The 19867-nt window shown below is 38.2% G+C and overlaps 1 protein-coding gene across 1 annotated transcript in view; it reads right to left on the minus strand.

The window, feature by feature from the left end:
- Positions 1-7713: 7713 nt before the first annotated feature.
- The window catches only part of RAP2A (RAP2A, member of RAS oncogene family), a gene marked incomplete at both ends in the record, with an annotated part of 32781 nt that continues 20627 nt past the window's right edge, over positions 7714-19867 (minus strand). Inside the window, one exon of the mRNA XM_079721990.1 lies at positions 7714-7951. Within this exon, the coding sequence (XP_079578116.1) occupies positions 7714-7951 (238 nt within the window). The remainder of the gene's footprint in view (positions 7952-19867) is intronic.

Genomic DNA, 19867 nt, shown 5'->3' on the forward strand with positions numbered 1-19867 from the left:
TTTGCCTTTTATCCTAATGCAAGGTTGCAGAATATCTTCTAAACTCATAAATAGAGCGAGAAATTTCTTTAAGATACAGAACTGTGAAACTTGGAGAAGATCCCTGCCTCTCAAATTTCCTAAGGGTAGAGTTTCCATGGCAACGAAAAATCCATCCAAATGTAATTAAAAGTGAACGACTAGTGTATCTGTATCATTCAGTTCTAGTACATTTTACCTTTAATTATATTCTTCTAAGCTACTGACGTGCTAATATGTCAGACGATATTTGTTCAGGACTGAGGCTGACAAAGCTTTGTAGGAAGAAAAAAAGAGGACACTGTCATCCTGAAGGAACTCTGCAGATAGAATAAAACAAAAAGAAAAGATGTGTTCCTTTGCTCCTCTTTGGAATTCCTTCAAGTAAGAATGAGAGGGCCAGCCATTATTTTAGGGTTTTCCACTTCTTACTATCATATTTCTCCATCTCGGACTCCTGCCAGGACTTACCCTTGAAAAGACTCTCCCTTGAGTCCCAAGAAGCATCTGTCCTTGTTCCCCAGCTGGTTCCAGTATCCCAGCCAATCCTGCCCCTGGCCCTGGGGCTTCTTTCCGGTCCTTCCCACCTGGCCCCAGGCCATGGCCATGGGTGGCTTTGGGAGGTCCTAGAGGTCACAATCACTAGTGTCCTGCTTTAAAGTAAATGCTGAGAAATCAGTTTTGTTATGTATGATTGAGGGGAAAAGAAAGTTTGTAATTAAAAAAAAATTACACAATGAATACTAGAGGTATGAGTGAATGAGAAGAGTTTCTTGTATCTTTGTTTTGTTTTAGTTACAAAGCACAGGTCCCTGATTGGGGAATGAAAACACCGGAAATTGCTGAAGTGAGATAATTTATTGCTAGAAAAAACAACAAGAGCAACCACCAGACCAAAATCATTCTCAAAAGGAAATAATGTGAATGCTTTAAATAGCAACCATGTTTAGGATGTGGAGAAAATCCAGCCACACAGGGCATGGAAGATATGGTGACAAATGAGGCCAAAGGGAAGAATGAAGGAAGGAAGGAAGCATGTGATGAAGCTCTGAGCTGGTGTAAAGCGGACAACTGACGTCTATCCTAAATCTTCCACTCAGGTTTCACAGGTAAACTCCAAATTTACTTACATGCTCTCGTTTGGCCACAAGGCAACAGTACCCTGGGTTTTCTTTAGTTTGTATTGTTCAGCCATAAAGGTGGGGAAAAAAAAAACCCCCAAACCCCCCCAGAAGTCCACCTCTTTGGGCAGCAAGTATTAAGAGTATCACTTATGTTAATGGAAAAACCTTAGCTAATTCACGGATTCTCAGCAGGAAAGGAGTGGAATACAATCCACAGTGGAAGGAAGTTCCTGCATTTCCAGATCAGGGGAAAGACTGGCTTTTTCTACAGAGCCCAAGACATCGCTTTTGATGTACTCCCTTAGGGGTGGGACCCCATTTTCCTTCTTTTGAGGCGTTCCATATGCAATACAATTTTGTCTGTGGAACCACATTGCACATGGGAAAGACGAGGAGGCTTTCCCGTGTGCAAAGAGTGGAAAGAATGTTTCCACTCTTTAAAATGTCTCTTTCGTTTCCTTAAACCTAGAAAACCCTCCTCTCTCCATTTCTGTCTTTTGAGGCAAACCTTCTTGCAGCGTTCAAAGTTATTTTTGTGGAATGCCTGTGATGGGGATTTGTCTCATTTCTTCCCCATGATTAGAGGCAGGGTAGATGTTTTTGGCAAGGATGCCACATAGGTGAAGCACATGGGGTGCTTCTCACGTGTCACAGCAGAGAACCATTATGGACTTGAGTCTCACTGTGGGTGGTGATAAGTTTGATCACCTGGTTCAGTTGGTGTCAGCCAGATCTTTCCACTGAAAAGCTACATCTGTCACTTAGCAATTAGGAAGTAATTTGTGGAATGCTGTATTGAGACCATGAGAATGTTTCATGTTTCATGAGAATGTTTCCATCTGCAACCCGGAAGAGGGCCTGCTCCAGACACCAAATCTGCCAGAGCCTTGGTCTTGGACTCTGAGGTCTCTAGAAGTGTGAGAAATAGTTGTTTGTTGTATAAGCCACCCAGTCGATGGTATTTTTTCATAGCAGCTTGAAGGAAGCAAGACAATTAAATTGTCTTTTTTATCAGGGGTTATGTGTATGTGCCTATCTGTATGGCTGCACCATGCCAGATGTGAGTAATCCTCAAGGAGTAACAGGTGAATGAGCCTGGAACGAGTGGATACCATATATAAAGAGACATAACGGCAGGGAAAAGGTGATTTAAAGTTAGAAGAGTCTGCATCTCAACTCTGCCACTTCTATTAGTTGAGTGACCATGGGTGATTCATTTTTAGTACTTAGAGCCAGTTTTCTTATAAGCAACATAGAATTATTTATCTTTCTCACTACCTGTGTATGTGTATCTGTATATGCAGAGAAATATGTCTAGAATGGTTTACATCAAATGTTAACATGGTTGTTTAGGGAATTTGGAAATTGGGTGGCTTTTCCCTTTATATTTTGTGCTTTTCACTAATATTTGATCTTTTTTAAGATAAAAGTGTAAAGCATACCCCAAATACTGTCAATGTAAAATTGTAATCATATGATAAAATGGAATCTTTCATATTTTTAAGTTTTTGAAATGGGAGAGTCATAAAAATTCCCATAAATCCAACCAAGTATCATTCCTTCAGTTTCTTTTTTTCCTAACTTGTGTGTATAAATAGGTCTTCATATTTAATCTTTCCAGCAGACAGTCTTCTACCTTTTTCTCCATTAATCTTGGAGGAATCTTTAGAAGGTAATATGAAGACTACTGTTTTAAGAAAATATTGAAAGAAATAACAAACCACCTTACCTGGAAGAGCAGCAGATCTTTTAAAGCCTAATATTTCAAAGGGAAAGACAAAAACAAAAAGCAAAAAAAAAGGGGAAAAAAGTTAATATGGAAAAATGTAAAACCAGTTTAAATTATCTGTTTAACAAATGAAGTGCCACTATGTTTTATTCCTAGTTACATGGAAACATAGATATTTTGAATTAAAAAACAAATAAGAGGTTAGCAGCTTTTTTAGGGAGTTTGTGACAATTTTCTCTGCTTCACAGGTCCCAGAGGTCAGATGGGTTCCCAATTGGTGGCAGTTTATTCCTTCAGCTATTTATATTTTTATTCATGAACCTCTAACAATCAATAAATGGTACAACTTGTGAGAATTTCAAAATACTGTTTTCCAGCCGCAAAGAAATTCTCCCAACTGAAATTAGACTTTGATAGGCTTAAATACTTTACAAATGTTTCAAATGAGATTATGAAGCCAACCAGTAGATATTTATTTTACTAAAATATAGGCATGTTTTCCTTTAAATATTTGAGATTCTGTCTACAGTGCCTCTGTTATATTCATTCAAATTATTCTTATAATCCCAAACAATGAGGCTTCTAAACTGGTGGAATGTTGCCAGGAAATTTCAACAGAGTTTGAAGGCAACATGACCAAAAGGCACAGTTTAAATTGGCTTAGGGAATGAATGGGCTCCTTATCAGAGCAGCTGAAGGCTGTATATAATTAACAGCATCTGTCAACATTAACAGGGCCGTATATAGAACAAGCAGGCCCTACAGCCCCACTAAACAGCAACCTCCAGCTTCTGGTACCTTAAAATCCACAAGACCTAAACAAAAAGACAGCCCTAAGCCATGACTAGAAGGACACTGATACATTTTAGTGATACTAGCAGGGCTACAAAGCAACAGCTAATTAATGTTAATTATCTAGAACAATTCTGTGAACAAGAGCACTGAGATTTCAAATTAGCCAGCTATCATCAAAAATATAAAATACCATTTATGAAGATAACTTTATATTTGAAATTACTGATTTAAAAATCTTTCTCATGTTATTTTAATTTTTAAATGGTGTGAAAATGATCTACTAACCTCCCTTTTTACATGATGAATTTAATTCAATTTAATTCAGCTTGACTATTTCTATAAGAAGAGTATTAAATTCATTCTATGGCAATTTTTAGGTTTTTTTTGAAAAAATACATTAAATACGTTTCACTCATGAACATGTACAAAACAACAAGAACCAAAAAAAACCCAAACCCAGAGGAAATTTCATTAAATAAATTTATTTGTTAAAATAATTTAACTCCAAATACAACTGTTGAATTTGCATTGAGTTATAACTACAATTCATGTTTTAATTGAAATGTCAAGGTTTAACAACTGACATTGTTACAAAACAATAAACTGTTGTTCAATTTTAAATGGTCAGTTGTATTAGAGCTCAACAATTAACTGTGAACTATATTTATCTCTGGGAAATCCCAAATCAATAAGGATAAGTCTGTTTCCAAAACCCACTGCAGTCATTCTTGAAACCCTGATCAAGATTTAAGAGATGCACAATGACACGTTAAAAAAAAAAAAAAAAAAAGACCCCCATAGTCTTTAACATTTGATTGGCTAAGGAGACAACTAAAGCTTACCCAAGTGCTAACACAAGACTACTGAGAAGAACAAAAAACTACAAAACAAACAAAAAACCAATGGCAACAAGCAAAATAAGCACTTTCATATTCATACATATAGACAATACCCCCAGCGGGCAACTCCTGAAAACAAACAGCAGACACCCTTAGGCAACATTTCTTTATACAGAAGAGCAAATATCAGTAGTTTTACCACAGAAAAGTGATGGCAACTGTAGCGATCAGAGTCAAAATTTCAGTCCTAATTCTACAAACCAAAGGAGAAAATCATCAAAGCACCTTTCAATAGTTTAAGGAAGATTTTATGTAATACTTTTGATCAGATGCTGGCTTGTTTTGTATAAGTTGAACAAAATGAAAGGCATCAGTTACCATCACTATCACAGCTTAAAAGAACCCCCCCCCAAAAAAGTTGCAATATAGAACGAAAAAACTTAAAAAATGCTGCCTTTGTATAAAAGTAAAACGAGATGAAACAGAAAAAAAAAGAAAACCTTATCATAGTAGCTAAAGAAAAAGTGGGTCTTTGGATCAAACCATAACATTTTTAAGGCATGTTAGAAAAACTTTCACTTATCTAGTTGCTAGTCTGATCAGGGCATAAAATAAATAGCGACCCAAGGTCACCAACTTTTAGCCACTATTATTTCATGTGCCAACAAATTTCATCTTCCTGTTCTTAAGCTTTGTATTAACATCTCAACAAACACATTCATTCAAGCTGAGTTATATCCATACCAGATGAAATACCAACAGTAAGAGCACAAAAGTGTTTCCACATTTCTGTGTATCTTTGATGCTTTGTCACTAAATATTCAGGGCTGTGTGGAAACACTGATCAGGCAGCCAAATCAGTTATTAACATCTTTACAGTAAAAAACCACCTTATTTTCTGACAAACACGTCTAACTACAACCCAAATTTTTAGATAACCTTTTCCACCTTATATCTTGCCATACCTTTCATATTATTTAACTTATTTTTCTTGTCTGCATAGCAATCCACAATGTAAAACTGTAGAATCTTTATAGGTGTTTTTAATATGTAATCTGTTGCCATAAATTGCTACCAAATATGGAATTCTAAAAACAGAATCATTCTTAGAAGTTACAGGCTTCAAAACTCAAACAGTGCACTAACAAATATCTCTAATTCAGTTGATAAAATCATACTTCTTGAATCTTTGATTTCTCTACGTGATTGAGTCAAATCACCTTTTACGTGATGAAATTTATTTCAATAAAATTGGTTAGAACTTTCTGTCCTATAAACAAGGTGCTTCATAATTGGGGATCATAAAAAAAAACTATATTGAAGAATGCAAATATTCACAATTCAAAGACTTCTGACAACCACGGCCTGGTTTTACCCACAGATCTCTGTTTTCTCATCGATGAAAAGGACTATCCACCTTTTTTCTCTCCTCTAACCTTAATGTCAGGTTACTAAACACTTGGGGGGCTACCAATGATTTCAATAATGTATAAAAACAAATAATTTAAAAGAAAAAAATGGTTTTGATACACTATATTCTGCAGTACAGATTCTCATTATAGGCAATTATCTCTGACTTGTGCCAAATTCACAGGAACAATGAACACACATGCACACGCAAACATACACTCTTCGCTCAGTTACACACATAAGACCCGAGCTTACTTGCACAAGAGCGTGAAACCAACAAAATGTGGGGCGGTATGTAGATCACAGGCTCAGTGATACTGCAGTTCTGAAGGCCAAATTTATCTCCAGAGGATCAGCTCAAGATACTCTCTTCAGCATTTGTAACTCTGAAGTTAGTTGAAAACCCTTCTGCACTTGATTGTAAAACTTATGAATAGGTTTTTCATGTGCCTTTAGTCATGCAAATGATAAATACTTTACGGCTATGAAAACCAAAAATGTCAGAACTTGAGCACCTTTTCAAAACAAAATATTCACTCTAGCTTTATTTGCCATTTCAGTAATCAGGGCAAAATTGTTATAAGAAAATCTTTATATAATTCTCCAGGAAAATTAAAGGTTTTTTTTTTTTTTTTTTTTTTTGTCTCTTAACTTCCACTCTATAATTTATGTTCTACTTTTAAGCCCAAATGATTTCTCATGGTTATTCAACTTTTTAAATGCCTGCGATAAAGCTCTGCTACAGGAAACTTGATTTCGAAAGCAGGTTAGCCAAGAATCACACCACAACCATAGCCCTTAAAGGCAAGAAGGAATTTGCTGCTTTAACGAACATAAAAATGCAAGATATCTGTACTGTCCTGTGAGGTTTCTGCAAACGGGAACATGTGGATGCAACATGGCTTCGTTTTCCTTACATGATGGTACTAGTTAATCTACTAGAACACTTCTCGTTAGTAAGGCTACACAATCTCTTTCCGTCACAGTTGCTTCCTTCTTGTTCAGTAAAGTAATATAGACCATCCCTGCTTAGTTAACAGAGGGTGGGTTTGGGGTTTTAATTCAGCTCAAACCCTTGTAAGAGTCTCCATTTTCTGGGCAAAGCAGGTGATGACACATTCTAACACTAGGCTGTATTTTTACACAACCTGTTGTGACTTTTGCTCTATCAAGGACCGATGTGTGAGTTAGTTCCGTGTCACAAATTAGGATAACATCTACCATTAAGCATCGATTTTGAAAAACAAATATGTCAGCTGAGCAAAGAATCTCTCCCTGTAATGCTGTTGGCAGGTCAGCTGTTGTTATCTTACTTGACGTGATACATTGGTTAGAAGCGCTATCTCAGTTCCTGAAATTCAGTACTCTTGTAGGAAAATATTTCTCCTTTACTTAATTTTTTTTTAACAGAAGACAAAATATTTTAATTGTAAGTGGTCACAGGAATTCTTCTGGTTTCTTGCCCATGATTATTTTTAACATACACCATAGTTGCTTCTGTCAACTCAGTGACAATGCCATGATAGCTTTCAAAGGAGAACACTCTGTAGATCGACTTGGCTATGCCTGAAGCTGCAGGTGCCTAGAGAAGATTGAGGACCACGGTGAAGACTGGAGTTACTGAACCCACATGTTACTCAGAGACATCAACTGACCATCACTGCTCCACTCTGAACAAGGACTGCTATTTCACTGGAGATTCACACCACACATCCTGCAAGCTCCACTGCTGAGCAGACGAGGTTGGTATCGCCTACGATTCAGGGCAGCTCCTGCCCAGGACAGCCACGTGTGAATGCTACTGGATGTTACATGCAGAACAGCACGGGTCATCCTTGTCGGGCTGCGCGGCATAGTTCATTTGCCTCACGATTTCTGCAAAGAGTTCGTCCACCATTGTTTTACTCTTGGCAGACGTCTCCATGAAGGGGCAACCCCACTCTTCTGCAAGGGCTCTGCCTTCACTGGAGGACACTTCTCTCTCACTTTCCAGATCTACTTTGTTCCCCACCAAGATGACTGGCACTTTCTCATACCTACGAGAGAAGAAACAAAACACACAGATATTGGAGAAGTTAGCACAAAGTTAAACAGGTGAAGTGTATTTTCTCTTTTGTCACTATATTCTACTGCAAATATACTTTTTAGTTACATGAAAAATTATTTGCTCCAGTTGGTTTGACAGTTGCCAGAAGGCATTTAGAAACAGCTCTCATGGTAGGTGATAAATGGGTTTTTCAAAATGATGTTTTAAATTAATCAATTATACATCTTTTAAAATCAATTAACCTTTCCAGATATACTTGGAAAATTATTCTCAGAATCTCAGAATAAATCCCTTTATATGGATTAATTTAAACTTTTTTCATTATAAGAGATGCTTACAAAAATTCAGATGAGGTAATAGCTCTTGTGACTAAACGAATAATTTATAATTTTATATAATTTCAGCATTTTACTATGTTCTAGAAGTATACAAAACTGATCATGTTCTAACAGTTCCTAAATAAGAAAAAAGCTAGTAGAACTCATTAGGATGAAACCCACCAAACACAACTACACTCTATCCCTTTATACAAACTGTTATAGATTAGCCTGTTGAAAGACAATCACGGTTCTTTTCAGCCTGACAAGGACTTAAACAAGGTTGGGATGACAGAATTGGTCCTCTGTGTGGAGGGAAGCTCTGGAGAAACCTGGATCCTCCTTTAGGAGGATGAGTGAAAAAGAAAAGGGAAAGCAGCAGAGGATGAGCTTGACGGAATAAAGTGAGGCTGTGAGGAAACTGGTCCTGCTCTCCACTGTGGCTATACGGTACATTAACAAGCAAACCAAAAACACCCGGACCAGGACTCCAGTTCCAGAACTGCCTCTGGCCAGTGCTGTGAATTTAGAAAATTAACTTAATATCTATGTTCCGTGGTTTCTTGGACTATAAAATGAGCTGGACTAGCGAATTTCTAAGGGGTTCTTAAGCCCTGAAGTTGAAAGTCAGCACAGACACAGCAGGTCACTCCCAAGATGACACGTATCACTTACTGAGTGACTGCTGAGAGCCCAGCACTGCTCTAAGGACAGCACCCAACAGGCTGAGCTTCACAAGAGATGCGGATGGACGCCTCAGGAGTAAGCCCAACGTGCAGGGGTAACCTCGTCAGATTCAGTGGGGCGAAGGCCCCAGGCGGCAGAGCTTTCCGACTTGGCGAGTGGAGCGGGTGCAGTGCACTCCTCCTCCCAGGAAGGTGGAGATGCACTTGGGGCCCCGGCAGCTCCATCTCACTGACACCACTGTTCAAACACGGAAACGTGGGATGCTTTTAGCTATGCAAGCACTGAAGGCTCTACGGACAACTGCCTGCCGCTGCGTAAATAACTGGTGATAAGCAATCAATGTGTTGTATATTTCTTCATCCATTTAACACGTTTATTTGATAAGGGCCTACTATGTGCTAGATACTATTCTAGGCACTTGTGATACATCAGTGAATAAAACAAAGAGCTCTGCCCTAGAGTCTAGGAGAGGAGACGGTCATCGATAATACACCTAAGTGATAATACACCTAAGTAAATACGTAAATTATTGGTTTACTGAATGGTGTTAAGTGCGATGGAAAAAAACTGCAGAACAGGGAGGGGGCTGGGAGCACAGGCGCTACTTTAAACCAGATGAGCAGGGTAGGCCTTGTTGGGGATGGTGGCATGCGAGCAAAGGTGTAAGGGAGTTTGCCAGGCAGGTATCTGGGGAAGAGCGTGCCAGGCAGGACTCAGGCCAGGCAGTGTGAAAGCTGGTGCGAGTGTGTGTGATGGCTGGGGGCCCATCTGTATAGCCTCCTGCCACTCCTGCAGCCAGAAACCCTGCAGCACAGGAAACCTGTTCATTTCAGGCTAAACAGAACTTTGGAACCTGTGTGGCAAAAGTGGCCTCAGAAGACAAACGTGACGTCTGTGACAGGGCCAACTAGATTATCTAGGAAGACTAGGTGCTTGGTTGGCAGGTGACGGCGGTACTTGCATTTCATGCTCTATATTTATAATAGTTTCGTGAGTTGTCTTCATTTTTTCCCTTTTCTAAACACATCACTTGGGAACAAAGGTGAAGATGCGAAATTCCGAAAATATTTAATGTATGTATTATTGTTATCGTTAAGAGCAGAGTCCCACGCTGTCCACGTCTTAAACATCAGCTGGTTTCTCATCAGCTTCAGCATAACTTCCTTGATGTTTCCTTTGAGAGCAGGATCATATGGTGGCTTCTGCATCTCACTTTTATTTTTGTTTATATTCTGAGAACTCTTGTTTTATTAACATGAATGTTCGTGTTGTTTACTGTATCATGAGCATGATTACATAATATGTTAATAAATAAAATTAGTTCTTTTGAGCAGCTCTTCTTAATGCATTGAATGAAACATCAGAAATACTGGCATGGAGAGAGAGGCATGGACATATATACACTACCAAATGTGAGGTAGATAGCTAGTGGGAGAAGCAGCCGCAGAGCACAGGGAGATCAGCTCGGTGCTTTGTGACCACCCGGAGGGGTGGGATAGGGAGGGTGGGAGGGAGGGAGACGCAAGAGGGAGGAGATATGGGGATACATGTATACGTATAGCTGATTCACTTTGTTATACAGCAGAAACTAACACACCATTGTAAAGCAATGATACTCCAATAAAGTCGTAAAATGAAAAAAAACCAAACAAACTTATAGAAAAAGAGATCAGATTTGTGGTTACCAGAGGAGGGGGGCTGAGGGAGGAGGAATTAGATGAAGGTGGGCAAAAGGTACAAACTTCCAGTTATAAAATAAATAAGCACTACGGATGTAATGTACAACATGATAAATATAATTTAACACTGCTGTATGTTACATATGAAAAGTAAGAGAGTAAATCTCAAGAGTTCTCATCAAAAAAAAAATACTGGCGTGAGTATCACTTAGCTGTAGAATGTGGATGGCTTCTCAGTGAAGGCAGCTTTAGAAATATGAATAGTTCAAAGCATTTGATGTTTGTCAACAGTCTTTATGTAACTGTCTTGATATGGGTATATGTGTATGTATATTTTATTCTGGTTGTGTCTAAACTTGGCTGATCACCAAAATAGCTTGAGAATTAAAAATACTGATTCCCAGGCCCAACTCCAGAGCTACTGAATCTGAATTTGTGGGATCAGGACTCAAGACCCTATTAAAAAATACCTATCTAGATCTATAAGTTCTGAAGACTAATTGTGAGGTTCAGCAGGGCTTAGGAATCACTCACCTGATCTACTGCGTTGTGACCCCAAACAATACTGTATGTGTATAGTTCATGGTTTTATACTGTCGCAAGTCCAGGATCAATTCCTTCTTCCCTGCATTTATTCACCAATGATAAGCTGTAGACAGATACCACTACACTCAGTTCCTTTAACTTCCTTTTGAGGGTGTTGCATTGTAGCATATTAAAAGAAGGCTATGCTTCACATGAATTTGACCAGGCTGCTGTCTTCTCAGTCACTCTTTCAAGAGCAGGTTGAAATACAATTCTCTTTAAATTCAGCAATGAGAATCGGAAAGATTTTTACTTACAGGGTCCCCTTGTTCAACCTTCCACCCGTTGTTAAAAATCTCACCTACCAAGCGGGTCTCAAGGCAAAATGTCAGAATACTTGATGCTTTAATCATTTCCATGACAACCTTACCAAATGGTTATATTTCAACCTCTTTAGTGACGTGGAAATCATATCTCAGGCCACCCATTTTGTCCTTCCTGTCAGTTCTGTTAAGTGTTAGTGTTAAAAAGTCAGTGCTAAAAAGTTGATCCCTATCTAATGAGCTGTGATCTGTAACACCTTGTCCCTCCTTTTACGCTTGAGAACATAGAAATCTTTTCTCCAAGTTGAAAATGGCTTTTCTTCTCCAGCTCCCTGGTCAAATAAGTAACACATAATGATTTAAAAAAACCCATGGCAATATTTAAATAGGTAAAAAGGAAATTGAAAAACATTCTTAATCTCACCTCTATGAGAATAATTGCTATAACTATTTTGGTGTATTTCGTTTCACTATTTTCCTATACATATCTATATAAATGTAAATTTTTATGAAAGGAGATTATACCAGCTTCGATTTTCACTTATCATGGACTTTGTATATCAATAAGTGATATACATCATATTAATGGCTAAACAGTATTCCGTTTTATAGTCTCCACGATAAACATACCGTAATTTAATGACTCCTTCTCCATTTGTGCATGGAGAGTTCCCCTCTAGTCATTTTTTTCACCAACAAACAGCAATCTGATGAACTACACCTAGAGGTATAACTTCTTTCTCAAAGGTATGCATAACGTGTGTGTGTGTGTGTATGGCATACCATTTAAACCAGAAAAATCACATTTCTAGATTAGATAACCAGATTGCCATGCACACATACATGTAATCTCAACTGACATCCAGAAATTTATACTACAACCAACAGTGCTCAAGACTGCCTGTTTCCCCACCCTTGGGATTGATATTTTTAATCTTTCAATAAAGTATTATAGCAGTTCTGGAGAAAGAGAACGGTTTTGGGGTAGGAGTTGAAGGCTCCTACCACAGCCTGCCAGCATAAAACATCAATACTTCTCGTAAGGATGGAAAACATAAGCTAAATAAGGCTTCCGTCTTCCTCTAAACTGATTTGTTTTGAGGTGACTAAATATTTCATCTTAAAAGAGCACTTCTGGTAATTTAGCTCGAGTAATGAAAGGCAACCACAATTCTATGCTGCAACTTTCTCTTGGTTTCAGACTGCATACTGAAGAACAGAGAGAAATTTGTAAATGTAATGTAAAAATTAAGTTAGGAGCGTAATAACACTAAAAAGATACTCAAAACTATCACGGATACTCCAAACCAATGTAGATAAAAATAATCTGTTTTAATAGAAATTAAGAGCTGACACTGTATCAGAAGAACAGTTTGATGGTGAGGGACCAATTGATCATGACAATGCAACTCAGGCATTTTGAATGTTGTATTAAAAAACCATTTGAGGGAGAAAATATTTGCAAAAGACATCTGATAAAGGATTGTTATCCGAAATATACAAAGAAGTCTTAAAACTCAACAAGAAATAAACAACCCAATTTAAAAAATGGGCGAAAGACCTTAATAGACATCTCAATGAAGAAGATATACAGATGGCAAATAAGCAAGTGAAAAGATGCTGCACATCATATTTTGTCAGAGAAATTCAAATTAAAACAGAGATACCACTACACACCTACTGGAATGGACAAAATCTAGAACACTGACAACACCAAATGATAGACAGGAGCAACAGGAACTCTCATTCATTCCTGGTGGGAATGCAAAACGGTACAGCCACCGGAGGACAGTTTAGTGGTTTCTTAGAAAACTACACATACTCTTATCATACAATCCAGCAATCCTTGGTAGTTATCCCCAAAAGTGAGTAATTATGAATATATAAAACCTGCATATGGATGTACATAGCAGCTTTATTCATAATTGCCCAAACTTGGAAGCAACCAAGATATCCTTCAGTAGGTGAATGGATAAACTGTGGTACATCCAGACAATGAAATATCATTCAGTGTTAACAAGAAATGACCTATCAAGCCATGAAAAGACAGGTAGGAAACTTAAAGGCGCATTAAGTGAAGGAAACCAATCTGAAATGGCTACATACTGTATGGTTTCAATTATACGACATTTTGGAAAAGGCAAAACTATGGAGACAGTTAAAAGATGAGTGGTTGCCCGGAGTTGGTGGGGGTGGGGAGGAAGGGGTGAAGAGGTGGAGCACAGAGGATCTTCAGGGCAGTGAAAATACTCTTTCTGATACCACCGTGATGAACACATGCTATTGAACATTTGCCCAAATCCACATAACGTACACCACCAAGAGTGTACTAAGGTAAACTACTGACTTTGGATGATTATGATGCGTCAGTGTAGGTTCATCAGTTTAACCAATGTACCACTCTGGTGGGGGATATTGCTTATGGGAAAGGCTATGCACGGGTAGGCTCAGGGGCTATACAGGAAATCTCCGCATCACCTCAATTTTGCTGTGAACCTTAAACTACTCTGAAGAAATAGTCTTTTTTTTTTATTCTGTTATTTTATTATTTATTTATTTATTTTTTTGGCTGTGTTGGGTCTTCGTTGTGGCGTGTCGGCTTTTCTCTGGTTGCGGCGAGTGGGGGCTACTCTTTGTTGCGGTGAGCGGGCTTCTCATTGCGGTGGCTTCTCTTGTTGCGGAGCATGGGCTCTAGGCTTGTGGGCTTCAGTAGTTGCAGCACGCGGGCTCAGTAGTTGCAGCACGCAGGCTCTAGAGTGTAGGCTCAGTAGTTGCGACGCACGGGCTTAGTTGCTCCACGGCATGTGGGATCTTCCCGGAGCAGGGATCCAACCCGTGTCGCCTGCATTGGCAGGCGGATTCTTAACCACTGCGTTACCAGGGAAGTCCAAGAAATAAAGTCTTTTGAAAAGAGCTACTTGAGGACTAGGGTAGCCAAGTTGGCTTAAGTCCACTAAAGTCTTTATATCCCACTAATCACAGGTAAAAACTCAGGACAAAATACAAACAGCAACTACCAAACAACTCTGAAAAGTAAAGAAAAGCAGGCAGATTGGGGAGGAGAGCCAATTCTTAGAGAGAAGACCCATATGGAGGTTGAATTTCCTAGTTTTTCCTCTTTTCTCTTGTGGCCTTGAGCTGAGGGTGGGCACTCAGTGGTATGCACTCAGCCAGAACTCTGGGAGAAATTCTGTCTTTCTACCCAGAAGATCAGGGTAAAGGGATCTCTGTGAGCTGGATTATTTGTGTGGGTGGGGAAACCTCCCGTTTTTCTTTTCTTTTTTTTTTAGTTTTTTTTTAAAAAATAAATTTATTTTATTTTTGGTTGCGTTGGGTCTTCATTGTTGCATGCGGGCTTTCTCTAGCTGCGGCGAGTGGGGGCTACTCTTCATTGCAGTGTGCATGCTTCTCATTGCGGTGGCTTCTCTTTGTTGCGGAGCACGGGCTCTAGGTGTGCGGGCTTCAGTTGTTGTGGCAGGCGGGCTCAGTAGTTGTGGCTCACAGGCTCAGTAGTTGTGGCTCGCGGGCTCTAGAGCGCAGGCTCAGTAGTGGTGCTCGGGCTTAGTTGTTCCGTGGTATGTGGGATCTTCCTGGACCAGGGATCAAACCCGTGTCCCCTGCATTGGCAGGCGGATTCTTACCCCCTGAGCCACCAGGGAAGCCAAAACCTCCCTTTTTTCTTGTTTTTCCTTTCACAACTCACCTACAGTGGGCCCCTAGCAGAGCTGGGGTAGTGGGCAATGCCAATAGCTAAGACTTCATTAGAAATTTCTGGTTAGAGGAACTGAAAAAAGGGCTCCTTAAGGTCCAAAGAGAATGAGAGAAATCTTTAGTTTTTTTCCTCCTTTTTTCTCTGCCCACTATGCTAGGAAGATGACCCCAACTGTGAGAACTGTGTAGCAATGCAGAAGGATATCGACCAACTTTATCTAATTAATATTTATAGAACACTCTACATCATAAAAGCAGAATATATATTCTTGTCAAGTGCCCCTGCAATATTCACTAAGACAGACCATATTTTTGGCTATAAAAACTGTAACAAATGTAAAAGAGCTGAAATGATACAAAATATATTCTCGGACCATAGTGGAATTAAACTAGAAATCAGTAACAAAAAGATATTAAGAAAAATCTCCAGATATTTAGAAATGGAACCATATACTTCAAAATAATCTATGGGTCAAAGAAGACATCATTAAAAAATAAGAAAACACTTATTTGAATGAAAATGAAAATAGAACATATCAAAATCTGTGGGATGTAGTTAAAGCACTGCACAGAGAGAATTATAGCATTAAGTGTTTATATTTGAAAAGAAGAAAGGTCTTAAATCAATGATCTGTGCTACTACCTTAAGAAACTAGAAAAAGCACAAAGTAAATCCAAATTAAGCAGAAGGATGAAATAATAAAGAACAAAAATAAAAGAAATTGAAAAGAGAAAAACAATGTAGAAAATCAACAAAATTAAAAATCTAGTTCTCTGAAAAGACCAATAAAACTGATAAACTTTTAGCCAGATTGATCAAGAAAAAAAGATGACACAAATTAACAATACCAGAAAGAGGAAACTTACTACACACCCTACAGACATGAAAGAGAATATGCTCCTGAAATAAAAACTTAGATGAAATGCACCAATTCCTTGAAAAAATTTACTCATATGATGTCATTCATGCTCCTCTTCTCAGGGGGTGACAACAGCTCTCCACTACTGATCATTTTATACCTAAACCCCTCTGTTTAGCTTCTTTAGGTTTCCAAACTCTAGCTCTTCATATCTAATTCAACTTTATCTCCTACAACTTTCCAAAGAGAATCTTCTGTTCTAAATTCTGTTTCCTTGTTCATGATGGTCCTCTAACGATAGAAGTCCCTACCAATCAAAATTCTAACTATCATTAGAAATTTAGGTCAAATTTCATCTCTTTTAAAATCTTCCTTTTATAAATAGCTCATTTGTCTGAACTCTTATTTACATTTTATATCATTAAGAATTTGGGGTTCATAGGTTTTCATTAATTTATTTCTTGAGTATCTACTAGGCATTGTGTGAAGGACTGGAGATATAAGACAAATAAAATCCTTGGAGTTTACGCTCAAGTTGAAGGTAACACTATAAACAAACAACCAATGTAACTAAAGACTGTGATAGCTGTTTCAAAGAAAACCAATATTGATTAATGTACAGTAACTTGGGCAGGCCAATATTACATGAGGTGATCAAAGAAGGCATCTCTGGGAGATGAATTCTAAGCAGAAACTTGAAGACTGAGAGTTGAGTCAGCCATGGGAGAAAACCAGGAATCAAACATTTTAGCCAGAAGAAAATAAAAGGATAGGTTGTAGAAGAGTGCTAGGCTCATTCAGGGAACAAAAAGGAGACTGGAACGATTACAGAATAAAGAGCAAGGGGGGAGAAAAGCATGAGGGATGATTGAAGAAGGACCTATGGCCACTATTTTAAGAATAGGAGAAAGTCACTGAAGGTCTTTTAACAAAAAAAAATTAGGTGGTCTATGTGTTAAGAGATCAGTGTGGTTAATGTACAGAAAATGTTCTTTAGGGGCACAATAGTAGCAGGAAGACAGGAGATGATTGTACTGTTCCAGGCAAAAGTCAACGATGACTTGAATTGGGATGATGGCAATGACAGTATTAAGAAATAAAACTTAAAATATATTTCGGAGGCAGCACCAACAAAGACATGATAATGGACTGGTTGAAGAAGACAGCAGGTAGTTGTCTGACAAAAAAGAGAAATCAGTAAGATTCATAGGTAAACTATTGCTTTTACTAGTTTTTTTTTTTTTTTTTTTTTGCAGTACGTGGGCCTCTCACTGTTGTGGCCTCTCCTGGTGCGGAGCACAGGCTCCGGACGCGCAGGCTCAGCGGCCATGGCTCACGGGCCCAGCCGCCCTGTGGCACATGGGATCTTCCCGGACAGGGGCACGAACCCGTGTCCCCTGCATCGGCAGGCGGACTCTCAACCACTGCGCCACCAGGGAAGCCCGACAGCAGGTTTTTGATAATTTTGTGCGTGTGGGGTAACTGACAGATGATTTTTGGAAATGCAAAGAATTCTATGGAAAAGCAAAATAACTAGAATAGCCAAAGTAAATCTGAAGAATTAAAACAAAGCTTGAGTATTAGAAACCAGATATCAAGACTTATAAAGCTATAATAATTAAGACGGTGTGGTTTACACATAAGAAGAAATAGAAAAATGGAACAGAACAGAGGGTCTAGAAACAGACCTACACATATAGATTTGCCTGATTTATGACAAAGGTGCATCTACAATTCATTGGGGAAACGGTCTCTTAAATAAATAGCACTAGATCAACTGGATAGCCATATGTGGATAAAACCCAGAAAACAAAACCCAAAAAACCCTTGAACCACCCCCCCATCTTACACCACTAACACAAATTACAGATGAATCATAGAATGAAAGTAAATATACCTTCTAGAAAGAAATATGGAGGATGAATCTTCATAACCTTAGAGTGGACAAAGATATATTAATTAGGACACAGAAAAGAACCATAAAAGATTAATAAAGTAGACTTCATTAAAATTAAGAATTTATGCTCATTAAAAGAAACTATTAAGCAAGTCAAAAGGTAAGGCAAGATTGGGAAAAGGTGTCTGCAATACATATATCTGACAAAGGACTTCTATCCAAAATGTATAAAGAATTTCTACAAAATGTAAGACAATACAATTTTTAAGTGGACAAAACACTTGAGCAGGTATTTTTTAAAAGAAGATATGCAAATAATCATTAAGCATACAAAAAGGCGTTCATCATTATACACCAGGGAAATAAAAACGAAAATCAAAATGAGGTACCACTAAAATCTTATCAGATAAGCTAAAATTTTAAAAGACTGACTATATCAAATGTTGACCAGGATGTGGAACAACTGAAACTCTTATTGTGGGAATAGTAAATCGGTACAACTACTTTGGAAAATCATTTGGCAGAACAGTTGACCCTTTAACAACCTGGGGGTTAATCTGCATATAGCTTATAGTTGGCCCTCCGTATCCATGGTTCCTCCACAACTAACTAGGGCTTCAACAAACCATGGACTGTGTGGCACTGCAGTAATTTAGTTTTGAAAAATTTCTGCATATAAGTGAACCTGTACAGTTCAAATCCATGTTGTTCAAGGAACTGTATTTACTAATGCTGAGCCTATGCATTTATGACCCAATAATTCTACTCCAAGGTAGAATTCTACTACCAAGGGACAGTGTACATATATGCACCAAAAGATATGTACTAGAATGTTCACAGTAGTGTTACTCATGATAGCCCTGATCTAGAAACTACCCAAATACTTATCAACAGAATAAATAATGAAATCATACAAGAGGACTACATACAAGGGGACTACTGTACCTCAGTGAAGAATCAGCTACTGCTACAAGCAACATGGATGAATCTGACAAAGAGGATGTTGAATGATAAAGGCCAGAAGCTTAATAACAGACAAAACTAATCTGTGCTGGCCTTTGAGCATGGAAGTGACAGGGATGAAGCATGAGGGAACCTGCTGTGTTGCTTGAAATGTTTGTCCCACATCTTCATCTGGGACTTGGCTACCTGGAGTACACATCTAGCTGTCTAATCTTAATTTATGTACTTCACTACATAAAAGTTATACATCAATAAAATAATAAATTGAAACAGAAAAAAATCAATAAATGAGATAATTATCTAAATGATTTCCTCATTGAAATAGGAATGGTAAAATAACCTTCAAGACAAACTGAGTGAGCATGCATGTTGGTTATGGGGTGCAAGTCACACAAAGTGCATGATAAAATCGATCAGTTAGTATATTATTCAGCTGAATACTGCTAATCCATTTTAAATTTCTGTCCACGTCCTATGCTGTTTATTTTATATTCAAAACTGGCTAAAGACTGAAAGCATAAGGAGTACTATACTAAAGTATATGTTTTTGGAAATAAAAATGATAATAACTCTGAACATTTTCTTCACCGTCAGATCTATAAATTGCATCCATCTGACCACAATTCTTTTCAGGCATATCAAGATGCCACAGTATGCCAGAGAACTTCAAATATCCATGTTAGAAACAGAAAATATAATTATGACCACATTCAATCTGGCTTTTTATTTATTAGAAATGAAGATAATCTGCCCCAGTAATGTGTCATATGTGAGGAAGTGTTTGCAACTGGAAGCCTTAAACCTTGTTATTTAGAAACTAATCGCAAAAATATCTGAATAAACCAGTTGATTCCCCCCCCCTTTTTTTAAAAGCACAATATCCAAGATATCCAAAATAAGGCAGAGGAAAGCAGTTGTTGGTCCACATTTGATACTTTAACGT

This window comes from Hyperoodon ampullatus, assembly GCF_949752795.1.
Source record: "Hyperoodon ampullatus genome assembly, chromosome: 16".
In the NCBI taxonomy this organism is placed as follows: domain Eukaryota; kingdom Metazoa; phylum Chordata; class Mammalia; order Artiodactyla; family Ziphiidae; genus Hyperoodon; species Hyperoodon ampullatus.